This window comes from Nyctereutes procyonoides, unplaced genomic scaffold (genome assembly GCF_905146905.1).
Source record: "Nyctereutes procyonoides isolate TBG_1078 unplaced genomic scaffold, NYPRO_anot_genome, whole genome shotgun sequence".
NCBI lineage: Eukaryota > Metazoa > Chordata > Mammalia > Carnivora > Canidae > Nyctereutes > Nyctereutes procyonoides.
In genome coordinates this window covers 8,678,447-8,693,255 of record NW_026575033.1, presented here as the reverse complement: position 1 = coordinate 8,693,255, position 14,809 = coordinate 8,678,447, and the positions used below count along the sequence as shown (strand labels likewise).

The 14,809-nt window shown below is 35.8% G+C and overlaps 1 protein-coding gene across 7 annotated transcripts in view; it reads right to left on the bottom strand.

Annotated features, from left to right (window-relative positions):
- The window catches only part of PAN3 (poly(A) specific ribonuclease subunit PAN3), a 137,020-nt gene that overhangs the window by 14,411 nt on the left and 107,800 nt on the right, over positions 1-14,809 (bottom strand). For all 7 annotated transcript variants that reach the window (XM_055317199.1, XM_055317198.1, XM_055317201.1 and 4 more), the window contains 5 exons: positions 14,626-14,742; positions 14,437-14,538; positions 10,547-10,712; positions 9,338-9,428; positions 4,662-4,801 (listed from right to left, as the gene is read on the bottom strand). In XM_055317199.1, the coding sequence (XP_055173174.1) occupies positions 4,662-4,801; positions 9,338-9,428; positions 10,547-10,712; positions 14,437-14,538; positions 14,626-14,742 (616 nt within the window). The remainder of the gene's footprint in view (positions 1-4,661; positions 4,802-9,337; positions 9,429-10,546; positions 10,713-14,436; positions 14,539-14,625; positions 14,743-14,809) is intronic.

Below are 14,809 nucleotides of genomic sequence, written 5' to 3'. Positions count from 1 at the left end.
CGCTGAGCCCGGCAGCAGGCAGGGGCAGAGCAGCTCCCCCAAGTGCTAACACCTGAAAATCAGCACAGCAGGCCCCTCCCCCAGAAGACCAGCTGGACGGACCAGTGATACTCCCCCGTGTTCCAATACAACTTGTTTTTGGCCACTCTGCACTGAGCAAAATGACTAGAAGGAAAACCTCACCTCAAAAGAAAGAATCAGAAACAGCCCTCTCTCCCACAGAGTTACAAAATCTGGATTACACTTCAATGTCAGAAAGCCAATTCAGAAGCACTATTCTACAGCTACTGGTGGCTCTAGAAAAAAGCATTAAGGACTCACGAGACTTCATGACTGCAGAATTTAGATCCAATCAGGCAGAAATTAAAAATCAATTGAATGAGATGCAATCCAAACTAGAAGTCCTAACGACGAGGGTTAACGAGGTGGAAGAACGAGTGAGTGACATAGAAGACAAGTTATTGGCAAAGAGGGAAACTGAGGAAAAAAGAGACAATCAATTAAGGGACCATGAAGACAGATTAAGGGAAATTAATGACAACCTAAGGAAGAAAAACCTACGCTTAATTGGGGTTCCCGAGGGCGCCGAAAGGGACAGAGGGCCAGAATATGTATTTGAACAAATCCTAGCTGAAAACTTTCCCAATCTGGGAAGGGAAACAGGCATTCAGATCCAGGAAATAGAGAGATCCCCCCCTAAAATCAATAAAAACCGTTCAACACCTCGACATTTAATAGTGAAGCTTGCAAATTCCAAAGATAAAGAGAAGATCCTTAAAGCAGCAAGAGACAAGAAGTCCCTGACTTTCATGGGGAGGAATATTAGGGTAACAGCAGACCTCTCCACAGAGACCTGGCAGGCCAGAAAGGACTGGCAGGATATATTCAGGGTCCTAAATGAGAAGAACATGCAACCAAGAATACTTTATCCAGCAAGGCTCTCATTCAAAATGGAAGGAGAGATAAAGAGCTTCCAAGACAGGCAGGAACTGAAAGAATATGTGACCTCCAAACCAGCTCTGCAAGAAATTTTAAGGGGGACTCTTAAAACTCCCCTTTAAGAAGAAGTTCAGTGGAACAATCCACAAAAACAAGGACTAAATAGATATCATGATGACACTAAACTCATATCTGTCAATAGTAACTCTGAACGTGAATGGGCTTAATGACCCCATCAAAAGGCACAGGGTTTCAGACTGGATAAAAAAGCAGGACCCATCTATTTGCTGTCTACAAGAGACTCATTTTAGACAGAAGGACACCTACAACCTGAAAATAAAAGGTTGGAGAACCATTTGCCATTCAAATGGGTCTCAAAATATACCCTAAAAACTATAGAACACTTCTGAAAGAAATTGAGGGAGACACAAAGAGATGGAAAAATATTCCATGCTCATGGATTGGCAGAATTAATATCGTGAAAATGTCAATGTTACCCAGGGCAATTTACACGTATAATGCAATCCCTATCAAAATACCATGGACTTTCTTTAGAGACTTAGAACAAATTATTTTAAGATTTGTGTGGAATCAGAAAAGACCCCGAACAGCCAGGGGAATTTTAAAAAAGAAAACCATATCTGGGGGCATCACAATGCCAGATTTCAGGTTGTACTACAAAGCTGTGTTCATCAAGACAGTGTGGTACTGGCACTAAAACAGACATATAGATCAATGGAACAGAACAGAGAACCCAGAAGTGGACCCTGAACTTTATGGTCAACTAATATACGATAAAGGAGGAAAGACGATCCACTGGAAGAAAGACAGTCTCTTCAATAAATGGTGCTGGGAAAATTGCACATCCACATGCAGAAGAATGAAACTGGACCACTCTCTTGCACCATACACAAAGATAAACTCAAAATAGATGAAAGATCTAAATGTGAGACAAGATCCCATCAAAATCCCAGAGGAGAACTCAGGCAACACCCTTTTTGAACTTAGCCACAGTAACCGGAGAAGGACAAACAGTGTATGTTCTCATTCATTTGGGGAATATGAATAATAGTGAAAGGGAATATAAGGAAAGGGAGAAGAAATGTGTGAGAAATATCAGAAAGGGAGTCAGAACATAAAGACTTCTAACTCTGGGAAATGAACTAGGGGTGGTGGAGGGGGAGGAGGGCGGGGGGTGGGGGTGAATGGGTGACGGGCACTGAGGGGTACACTTGACGGGATGAGCACTGGGTGTTATTCTGTATGTTGGTAAATTGAACACCAATAAAATTAATTAAAAAAAAAACTGGGTCTTCAATTTTGATGAATCAAACAAGGCTCAACTCTTTGGGAAGCTGCCCTCTGCTCTGCAACTTCATTTACAAGTTGTCATGGTATATTTATTTCTGAGAAATCTTCAGAAATTAACATATGTCACAAGAGGCCAATTCAGTTTCTTCTACCATTGTATCCGAGGCAGAAAAATACTAAATTTCAAAAAGCTGCCTGCTAGAATACAAAGATGACCAAAGGTGAGCCATTTTCTAACCATTCTCATTAAAACAGCTCCTGTTCTTACACTCTCTGCTTAGAATTCTTATTTTCTTTATAGGACTTAGCACTACCTGCAAACATCTTATCTGTTTATATGTTTGTTACCTCCTCCCCATTAGGGTGGAAGCTCCAGAAGGTAGGAATTTTGTTCATCTTGTTCAAAGTATCTTCAGCATCTGGCACAGAATAAGCATTCTTTTGTTTAATAAAATACTCCTGTAGATAATCTATGTCTTAGCTATTTACCTATAATTACTGACATATTTATATCTAACTACTTAAAGTTATTATAAGCTTTGTAACTTTGGTAAGTTACTGTACTTCTCCATGCCTCACCTTTGGCATCTCTAAAATGGAGCAAATTTATAGGGTTATTGGGAAAATTCATTCATTCGCATCAATTCGGAAGTGCCTGATACATGATTTACTGCTCTACAAAGTTATTAGTTAATATGAAAGCATGGCTTTTTTATTTACTCTTTATTAAGAAAAGCTTCAAATATTTATAAAAGTAGAGAGAATAGTATAATGAATGTCCATGTACTCATCACCCAGTTTTGACAGGAAAAATGGCAGCCTAGTTCATTACATTTATATCCTTTACTCTCAGTTTTTTTTTTTTTTAATTTTATTTATTTATTCATGAGAGAGACAGAGGGAGAGAGAGAGGCACAGACACAGGCAGAGGGAGAAGCAGGCTCCATTCCATGCAGGGAGCCTGACGTGGGACTCTATCCCGGGTCTCCAGGACCACACCCGGGACTGAAGGTGGCGCTAAGCCACTGAGCCACCCACGCTGCCCCTACTCTCAGTTTTTTATTTTTTTATTTTTATTTTTATTTTCTTTTTTTTTTCCCTCAGTTTTTTAAAAAGAAAATTTGGAGGGACGCCTGGCTCAGCAGTTGAACGTCTGTCTTCGGCTCAGGGCGTGATGTCACAGTCTAGGGATCAAGTCCCACATCGGGCTTCCTGTGAGGAGCCTGCTTCTCCCTCTGCCTATGTCTCTGCCTCTCTCTTTGTGTCTCTCATGAGTAAATAAATAAAATCTTCACAAAATAAATAAATAATAAAGTAAAAAGAAAATTTGGAGATTACTACTTGAGATTTGAAATATCTTAGATGTTGCAAATTAAGGCTAGGAATCACTGTTGTGAAAACATATGAAAGAGATATTAAAAAGAGAAACCATCCGATTATTAATAGGAACTGGGCAACCACTAGCTTCCAGTCCTCTGTCATGAGTGGAAAATTTATGCCAGTGTTAACAAAGCACAGGTGGGCAACTCCATCCTCTATCTCTCAATTCCATATCCAGGGCTAGCCCAAAAAGAAAATGAATCATCCAAGACTACACAGGAATAGCTGAAAACTAAGACACTGATAAGGATCAATATGCTCCAACTGCTTCTAGAACAGAATAGGAAAAATGGCAAGAGATATCCTAGCATCTGTTCTCTAGAATAACTTAGAATAAGAATTATGGTTGTCCACTGTCTGGAATTCTCCAATGTTAGATGTATCTTAGTCAGGAAAAGTCCTATCTAGAGTACTGCTGACAGTACTCCAGAGTGGGGTTCTCCTAAGTCAAATTAATTTCAAGCCTATACTTGAGGACTTTTTGGGAGTCTGAAGTTACTGGGAGTAGAAGCAAAGGGACCTGTACAAACATGCTTTCTGGACTGGATGTTTTGGCCATAGAATCTATAACTAGATTGCATCTGTTTATTTATGACAGCTTTCACAGATATACTGATTACTCTCTAAGGCAGCACTGTCTAACAGAACTTTCTGAGATGATGCAGGATATATTAGCCAGAAACCACATGTAGCTTTTGAGTTCTTGAAATGCAGCTAGTGCAGGTGAAGAATTGATTTGTTTTATTTTATTTTAATGAATTTAAACTTAAAAGCTCGTATGTAATTAGTGGATACGAATGCAGCTTTTGAAGTACCCTTTGGCCAAATGTTTAAAACATTGGTAACTAAACTCATTTATATGAATTTATTCAAAGAAATATATACCTAACAATAAAGAAATTAAAAGTGGTTTAATTGTTCTGCCTGATTTTGAATAAGAACTAAAATAGAAACATTATTAAAAGGCCTTTAAGAAAAAGCTATCTTCTTATACGATCATTATATACACTTAATTGCATAATAAAACTTACAAAATCAGATTCTTCAGGTCAGAAGAGTAGTTGATTGTCACCAGTTCCATGGCTTTCTGTAAATTCTCTCGCTGAATTCCTGCCAAAGAGTTGCAAGCCAAAGCCAACACAACTTTTCCTAATGATATCAGATCTGCTTGCTGACATGAAAGAATAAATATAACTTTTAATTTTTATTTTATAGGTACAAATGTAATACACTGCCACTACTGCCAGCACCTTTACAAAAGAGCTGCAGAACTCCCAGCACAGAGTTCTCAAATACTGGTGCTCAGAGTCACCTGGGAACTTTAAGATGATTTCTGAGCCTCTCCACCACAGATTCTCATTCAGTAGGTCTGGGTGAGCAGGCCCAACATTTTCAAAGCACCCAAATAATTCTGATGAATGTACTTCCAAGAAATATTACTCTAAGCAATTCATATGCCAATTACAGGATTGCTACTTCAAAATTTAATTTAAAAAACTTTTTTTTAATTTAGACAGACCTGACATTATTATAAGAAATTTAAGGCTGGTTACTAAATACTCACTTTACAATGGTCATTACAATTTATAATATGCCCCCTTTTCACTTTCCATTATACCCAAAATACAGTGGGAGTCTGAAAAATTATTTGAAGAAAAGTTGTTCCATTATTCCAAACACACCATAAGCATTACCTGATTTCAGAGTATGGTTTTTAGAACATCAAAAATGCTGCAAAACCTAATGATATCCTGCCTGTCCTGGTTTCCAAATAGACAATTTTTCCTCATATTACAACAGATCTTTTAGAGCTGTGTAACCACCTGGTATGTATGTATATATGTATGTGTGTGTGTATGTATGTATGTATGTATGTATGTATCTATCTATCTATCTATCTATCTATCTATCTATCTGTTTTTTAAGATTTACCATTCTGAGGCTTTCCTTCTAAAAGGATTTTCAAAAGACAGCTAGCTGAGTTGGGATAAGCTCTCTATTACCTATTTTAACTACAGAAAACAGAATGGTTATTCCAAGTGGCCCTTTTCTGGCAGGTAACTATTAATAATTATATGCCTAGGAGAATGGAATAGCTCAGAGTTAAATATAATCAATCTGAAGTAATTTCGACAGAAAACTTCTATAAATCTCCAATATCTGAGACCTGATCTGAATTACTGAATATATTTACTGAATAATGGTTTAGTATAAAGAGTTTTCAAATCTAGCTATACATTAAAATTACCTGTGGAGCTTAAACAAACAAATCATCCTGTGACCATCCCTTTATCCCAATTCTGGTGTTACCAGCCTGGGGGAAGATCTGGGTATTATTAGTATTTTTGAAAGTTCCCACAGGAGTTCTGGTATGAAGCCAGGGTTGAGGAACCACTGATTTTGGGGAATGCTTATAAATGCTATAGTTACAAAATAGGAGAATATTTCAAGGCAGTCACTAATGAAACTTTTTAGCAGTATACACAGCTAACCTTAATGACATTTTACCCAAATAATAAAGCATAAAGAAGTCAAACACCATTACTAAAATAACATCAAAAAATCCAAATTCAAAAGTTCACCCAAAACTAGCATTTGTAAATCTGACATCTTGAACATGAGATCCTACAACCAGTGGAAAAACAAATTTGAAAAACTACTTTGAATCTATCAGGATAAGAGATGCCAAGGATTCATGTAAAGAAACTTTTTGCAACTTCATTTATGGTACAGAGTTAGGAGCCCAGAAAGGCAGGAGGGGAGGTGGCATGGGAGAGAGCACTAGTACTGCTGCCATCATTTCTGTTCTCCAGAGGGCACTGCCATGAACAAATGCAAGAAGAATTCCCCTCAAATCATTCTTAAGGTCATGTAAAACATTCCAAGTTATAGTAATGAAACCATAAAAATGTGGGTCGAGAGAAATCAGTACATGTAAATGCTAAATATAAATTTCTGTAAGTGGTTCAATTTCATATCCTCAGCAAAGCAAACTGAAGATTGCTACTAGTTACCAAGTATTTGAGCAGCATATACCAACATAGCCTCCTCCCAACCCTTAAAACAACAGGATTTTCAGTTTAGCTCCACCCTGAATTGATGCTATAACTAAACCCACACCTAGAACATTTCAGTATTCCCTATTATGAGACAGGAAAACAAAAGTCTAAAATAACTGAAGGACTGGATGGTTTTTAAAATAAGAATATCTGATTTTGAGTACACCCCACCATCTTTCTAAAGCTGACTCAAGGTGGGAATGCCCACTTTTAGAAATAAAGTATACATGTAACATAATCCAGATCAAATCAGAACTGATTTTTTTTTAACTAAGAGGTTAATGAAGTCCTGCTTAATTAAGAGAGTTTAACATCATAAAAGCTCAGTAACTCTCCTTTCCTTATTTGCCAGCTAAATAAGTTTCCATTTGTTATTTTGCTTCTTACCTCCATCTGGTTTTTCCCCCCATTTGTTGCATTCTGGAGGTTTTCCCCCCACTCATTTTCAGTTTCTTCCTGATTCTTGATTTCTTGATTTTTCTCTGATTCTATCTATGGCTCTACTTATGTCCACTTTACTGAAAGTCAGTCTCTATTCACGTGTCTGAAACAGACTATGAAAAATAGACTACAAGAAACAATGCACTCCTTTCTCATGTACCCTCTTCTCTGTAAAATCACAATCCCCCACTGGGACTATCTTTAATTCTCTCCTTTACCTTACTATAAACTATATGAAAAATCTTCCACACATACATCACCCACCCCCCAAAAAATTAAGGGAAAAAAAAAAAAGAAAACCTGAGATACCCTTTACTGCTAGAAAATAAAGGGAAGGTGACAATTGGTTTAAAGCAGCCTGAGTTTATGAACAAAGGCAATTCCTAACTTATCAATCAGTTGCCCCAAAAGCTTACTTAAGAGTTGTCTATTAGGAACTCTGGGATTACTTTTTCTTAAAAAGAGTTCTTTTTCAAGGTTACTACACAACCTCTAACATAACTGAAATAATGTACATTTTCAAAGAAAAAAGAAAATAATACTGCTATGATACAGGAAACTAAAATCAAACTAGTCTTATACTAGTAATTTAAAAAAATTACTCTATTCATAATAGAGAAGAATGAAATAGCTTAAAACTGTACTTGTAAAAAAACAAAACTGTAAGGTGTTTCATTTTTTAATGTGGGCATGGGGTTTCCGGATACTTGCAATAGAGTTAGATAGCACTTGTTCTAAATAATGTCTACTTTCTCCTCAAAAATGTGGTGTTATTATTTTCCTGGATATATGAAGATCACTAGTACTTCAGTCAATAATCAGTGACTTTTAGAAGCACAGAGATTAGGAAGAAAAATTTTCAGTCAATTAGTTAGGCACTAGGTCTAGAAAGATAAGAAGGAAAGTAGCTAAGAACAACCACCCTAGATAAGAAAGAGGGAGCAAATCCTCTTAGGCAGAAGGAAAGCAGTGCTGGGGAAAAAAAGCAGTCAAATTCTTCTTGCTGTGTGGTGCCCACTAGGTGGTGCTACCAACCAGGGCAGCTCGGCTGCTGCTAAGTTTGGCTGGGCAGGAGCAGAGGGGAAGATGTGAAAAGTCTGCACACAATGTGATGATGAGTGGCTCTAAGTCTTGGGAACTGTACTGTCTCTGGTTCTGTAGCAAAAGAAGAGGTTTACATATGAATTGGATTACCAGGCACTACTTAGATGCTACTTCTCATTCTGTCTTTTCCTTTTTGTTCAGAAAAGTTTGGCTTATAATGTAAAGCAAACTAAAATCTTCTTTCAAAGATTTAAACAAAAGAAATTGAAACGAGAAGGGCAATGAAAATGTACAGTGTTTTTTCCTTGTTCCTTCATGTAATTAAGAGACTGTGCCTTACTTCAAACCTTTGTAAGTTAATAAACTTTCAGAAACACCAAAAATTTCTTACACAAAAAGAATTAACATGGTCTTAAAATGGCTCCTGCATATCCTCCAAAAAATGTGAAGTGCTGCAATACGAACTCAATGACGTGAAAGATTTACTTTACACAGCCACATTACTTGCATAGAGTAATCAAGGCAGAAGCAACTACGCTTAACATTCCTTGCAGAGATAGGGTCTTATTCTCCTATACCTTATATTAATCAAGAAGTATGAAATAAACAGCTAAGAACATAACAGGGCCTAAATCTACACTATTATTATGACGAGATTAGAACCAAATTCTGATTATATACAAGAAGTGAGTATGCAAAAGAAAAAATTATTTAGAAAATGGCAACACAACAATATTCCTTTGAAAATACTTCTAAAATTTTTGGATTGGTAATTGGACAATATCTAAAAGTAAAAATAACAGTTACGATCTTAAGACATTAAAGGAGTGAAAAAGGGAAAATGTCATTTAATATAATTTATTCAACTGATTAATCTGTTTTAATTTATGCTAAGGACAAACTTCCTCATCACAGAAATACATTTTCATTTGAACAGTTAGTCTTTGATACTCACTAACTCTCTATTTCAACTTGTAAGGGCTCTACAATACATACATCACAGTGATTAAGAAATATATGTTCAAAACTGGCACATTTCGTCACCAGAATAAATTGAAATCTAGACTTAAAACCCCAAAATACTTTAAAATAAACAAAATTTGTCTTAAAAGAAAATCAAGCCTTAAGTTATTAAATAAGTATCCATGTTCATTCTTACTCACCTGGTATTGAGCCATTAATGCCAATGGATTATTATTCTGACTGTTATCAAATGTTAAAACATCAAAAACTCCAACACAATTTACTCGCAACCTTCAAAGACCAGAGAATTTAAAGAAAACTATTAAAATGAGATTTAAAAAAAATAACATTGCCTATCATATTAGGAAGGATCTCAAGAATATTATCTAGTCTAAACTTCTATCCTACCCCCATGTAACCTCTATCAAACACCATTTTAGAGATGATTTGGTAATTAAGACTCATAAATACCAAGTGATAGGCCTATGGCCATAGAAGCTGGAAACTGATAAATCCAGGCCTATAACTCACATCTCTGACTACCAGGCCAGTGGCCTTTTCACCACAGCAAGCTGTTTATTAGTTATTCATGAAAAAGAACTAATTAGCTTTCTAACATTTGCTGAAGATGTATTAGGCACCATTCACAAGTATTAATCATTCAATTTTACACGTATTAATCATTCAATTCTCTCTATAACCTTATGAGACAGGTACCTTATAAATGTGGAACAGATAATAATACTACCTGTCTTAAAAGGTTGTTGCATACATAGAAATTACAGAACTTGCTCAGGACAACAAATAGACTTAAGATATGATGAACCCAGGTAACCTAACCAGGTACCAGATCTTGAGCTCTTTATACTATGCTGTCCAAGATAACTCTCAAAATTACAGTAATTCAAGTAAAATTCTAGTGAAGTCAGGGGCTATTTATTACTTCACTTTGTATCAGCATTTCTCAAAGCAGGGGACCAGTGAGCAACAACAGCATCACCCAAGAACTTGTAAAAGTAAATTCTCAGGCCCCACTCTAGATTTACTGAATGAGAACTCTGAGGGTAGAGCCCAATAATGTGTGGTTATTAATGAGCCCTCCAGTGATTCTGTTTCATGCTACAATCTGAGAACCATGGTTATACATAGAAAAGGTATACTGATATTACATCTATATTCTCCCAAACCTAACCACATATACCTCCCAAATCCTTACAGGATTCTTGGTTAATAAACAGGCATTTTATTAAGAATTCAACTTTTTTTAAAAAAACTTACAAATGAACTCAAAGTCACAGCAGTTGTTCTGGATGGAATATATGAAAAGGTAGAATTAAAACAAATCATTATGCTTTGTTTACTAAACTGTCATAGCCAAATAATGAAGACAAAACTCAAAATCCTAATACCTTGTTTTGCCGGTTATCAGAATCTTTGTTGGGTCCATAACTCGACATGCCAAACCTGCTGTGTGAATGGTACGCAATGCAGAACTCAGTTGGACAATATATGCCCAAATGAGAGATTCTGGCAATAATCCTGCATGTTGTCTGGGCAACGGTCCATCGTGTTGACCTATAAAACAAATAAATTTAAAAAATGACACCTTTTAAACAACCAACTGAAAGACTTAAACATCCAAACCAAAATTAATAAAAATAAAAACATGTATCATGGCACAACTTGTCAATTTATATATTTATACAAAAAAGTTTAGCCTATTAGTAAGAAATTGAGAGATAAACCCCAAATTCCTATTTGAGATTATACCTTTATACTGTTAGCAGCAGAGCTCTCACTGAAGTGCTCTTTTCTGTGACCATTGTAATTAATGAACAATAAACAAAATTATTTAAAGAATTTAAATTTAATTGTGAGTCAAATAAATGTAAATTCTGAATAAAAACAAGAATGGTGAAGATGATTATTTTACTTAAAATAATCCTAGCTTGTATTATTGTTCAAGCAGGTGAGACCTGTTCATTTTGTGGCTTGAAGAAAAATAAAAAGTCTCTACCATCATTATGCTGAATGTTTTCTTATTCTCCATCAAATTCCCAGCCTCCTCTCTTACAGCCATATCAGTTAGACAGGATGGTATCCAACTCATAAAAATATAAATGTAAAACAATGAATATCACTCACGTCTAATAATGAAACATAAAAATAATATGATCTACTATGACAGTAATCATCTTGATTCTATTAGTTCTTTTTGTGTGTGTGTGTGGGGGGGAAGAGAACATGTGCTTGAGCAGGGGTGGGAGGGAATTAGGGGCAAGGAGGCGCAGAGGGAGACAGACAAGGAGAGAGAGAAGCTTAAGTGTGCTTCATGCCCAGTGCAGAGCCCGATCTCATGACTCTGAGATCATGACTTGAGCCAGAATCAAGAGTTGGGTGCTTAACCAATGGAGCCACCCAAGCTCCCCTCAAACTCCTGTTTAAGCGCTTCTTGACACTATCTCCTGGGTCACTGTTAATTTTAAATCAGTGGAAAAGGAGCCACATAAATTTAATACAGATTTTTAAATTATTTCAAGGAAGATGACCTTGTAAATTCAAGTGTTCTTATGGCTGTAAACAAATTTTTTTGTGAATTAGGCATAAAAGGAACACAGTAAATGGTTAATTGTGGCAATAATAAATAGCAAATTTGTGGCTTAGGATAAAATTTCCAAGTAAAAAAAAAAAAATTTCCAAGTAAAAGCAAAAAGAAAATTCAAAAACTGCTTTCCCTCAACTCAGACAGACTGAAGATAATAGGACCTGGAAAACAGTATTAAATAACTCAAAAAGTGGCTCCAGTGATAAATGCCAAGATATCATCAAAGATGACTATGAAGAGTTTATTTTTATTTTTTTTAAGATTTTATTTATTTATTCATGAGAGACATACAGAGAGAGAGAGAGAGAGGCAGAGACACAGGCAGAGGGAGAAGCAGGCTCCATGCAGGGAGCCCAACGTGGCATTCGAACCCGGGTCTCCAGGATCAGGCCCTGGGCTGAAGGCAGTGCTAAACCGCTGAGCCACCCAGGCTGCCCTGAAGAGTTTAAATAAAACTATTTAATAAATGTGGTAATAAGGAAAAAGAGTATTTATAGCAAACACAGTGCCTGCTTACTCTGTGCCAGATTCTGTCTTAACCTTTATATTGTTAACAGCAGCAGAGGTTACTTGACCCATCTAATTGCATTTTAAGCCTCTTATCACAACCCCTAACAGTATGGTATGGTTATTATTCTCATTTTCTAAATTAGCATATTTCTAACATGTAATCTTTTACTTTGTACTAAGTTAAATAGTATTAGAAAACATTAGACTTCCATCTGTGTCTCTCCAAGTTTATATACACACTTCTTTTTCTCTTCTTTTAATATTCACAATAGGAAAACAGAGGCTTGTCCTCTATTAAAGTATGTCCAGGGAAAGTACTACCATTCAAATGATACTTTCAAATATCAGAAAAAAGGAATGATTCCTATGAAAATGTAAACATAATATATCAAATAATCAGTCAACATCAAAAGTAAAGATTAAAAAACCAAACTAGAAAGGCGTGCTATAATCAGTGGTTCTCAACAGGGGTCGATTTTGATCCCTAGGTAACATTTGGCCAAAGTGTGGAGATATTTTTGGTGTCACTACTGGAGAAGGGGCTTGTTCCTGGCATCTAATAGGTAGAGGCTGCTAAACATCCTGGAATGCACAAAATACATCACAAAATACATCATTTTGCTCCCACAAAATAATTATCTAGCCCTAAATGTCAACAGTGCTGAGGTTGAGAAACCCAGCTATAAATTAAAGCCAACAGTCATCTCACAGGTGTTACTACTAAAATACACTTGAACAACTACAGCTATATTCATCATTGGAAAAGTTATACCACATCCCCTTCAACAAAATTATGTATGTGTCTACAGATGACATGGCAAAAGGAAAAAAAATGACCACACTATATGACCAGATTTTTAACGTGAAACAGCCATGTAACCACAGCTTTCTTCTTCCAACTGTCAGAAAGCAAAGTTACAAGTAAACAGAATATATTTTTATCCACTATTAAGAGTCCTTAAAGGAGTCACAACCCAAAAGATACTATAATGTGGACTCACATCATTCTTCCTCCTTAGTTTCTCTCAATATGTATTCAAGAAAATCTTTAAGATTAAAAGCCATAGTAAAAAATGCAATGGTTTGTCAACTACTTCAATAAAAAACATTTAAAAAAATTCAATGCTTCTTTCCTGTCCCCAAACAAAAAAAAAGACACATACATTTTCCTTCCCTAAATACATAAATTAACAGACACCTCAAAATGGACCTTTGACTCTGAAGCTATTTTACCCTTTAATAAACATTTATAGAACATAATTACAATATTTTGGTCCTTTGCAGTATTATAAACTATAAATATTGGAAAGGGGCAAAAAGAAAAGAAAAAAGAAAAGTTGGCAGAGAATTTATTTTAAAGACTAATTCCTTAAATAACATGGAGTCCTACCTTTAAAAAAAAAGCATTTGTTTAGGGAAATCATTTCATAAATGATATATAGTTACACTGGACTATGAGTCATTAAATTATATTCAGAAAATATAAAACTTAGGGGGAAAATATTTAAAATAAATGGAAGATGCAATGATACAAAATTTAAAAAAGAAAAGGAAACAGTGTGGCAGGAGACCAAAAAACAAAACAAAACAAAACACAAGACTGGAAAGAAATTGGTAATGGTTGTCCTTTGGGCAGTGAAGCTATAGGCATCATTTTCCAAACCATCTTTCTAAAGAAAACAATGTATTTTTAAAAGAAAAAAAATGCTTAACAGGAAAAAACTTAAATCATATTCTCATCTTAATCAGATACCTCCATAAGTCTTTCCTACTCTGTCTTCATCTCAGTCTATACACACAATACACTATTTCTCAGCTTGCTATGGACCGACTTCAATTCTTTAAGACATTTCTCTTTAAAATGCACTAATTATTATGGAGACAAGTTTACATGTATTTATTTTATTTATTTATTTTTAAATATTCTATTTATTTAATTTAATGGAGAGAGAGAAGAGAGCACACGCACAAGCAGGGGGAGCGGCAGAGAGAAAGGGAGAAGAAGACTCCCCACTGAGCAGGGAGCCCCATGCAGATGCAGGTGGATCCCAGGATCATGACCTGAGCTGAAGGCAGACACAACTAAGCCACCCAGGCATCCCTTACATGCATTTTAAAATACAAACTACTCTTCCACAGAGCAAAATCACTTCAAAATAGGGCACGCTTGCATCTTTTTCTTACCCCATTTTCTCTTTGTAAAATAGGCATCGGCATTAGGGTCATTAAAGTGTCTGCTCATCATGGTCTCTCCTCCAGCATGGAAATCATATGCAAACACAAGAGCTTAAAATAAAACACAAACACTCATTACTGCAATGTAGCTTCAAATAATGAAGCCTACAAGCAGAAAGACAAGTACAAATTACTCACAAGGCTCCGCAAATGCTTTAGTGGTAAATACTTCACGCAGGGTTACAATATTGGAGTGCTGAATTTTTTTCCACATGTCGACCAATACCATGCATTTTGTGTTAACGAGACGAAAACCTTTAAAAAGAAAAAATTAAAAAAAAAAGAAAAAAATTTTCTATTAAACAAATGGCATCTCCCCTTT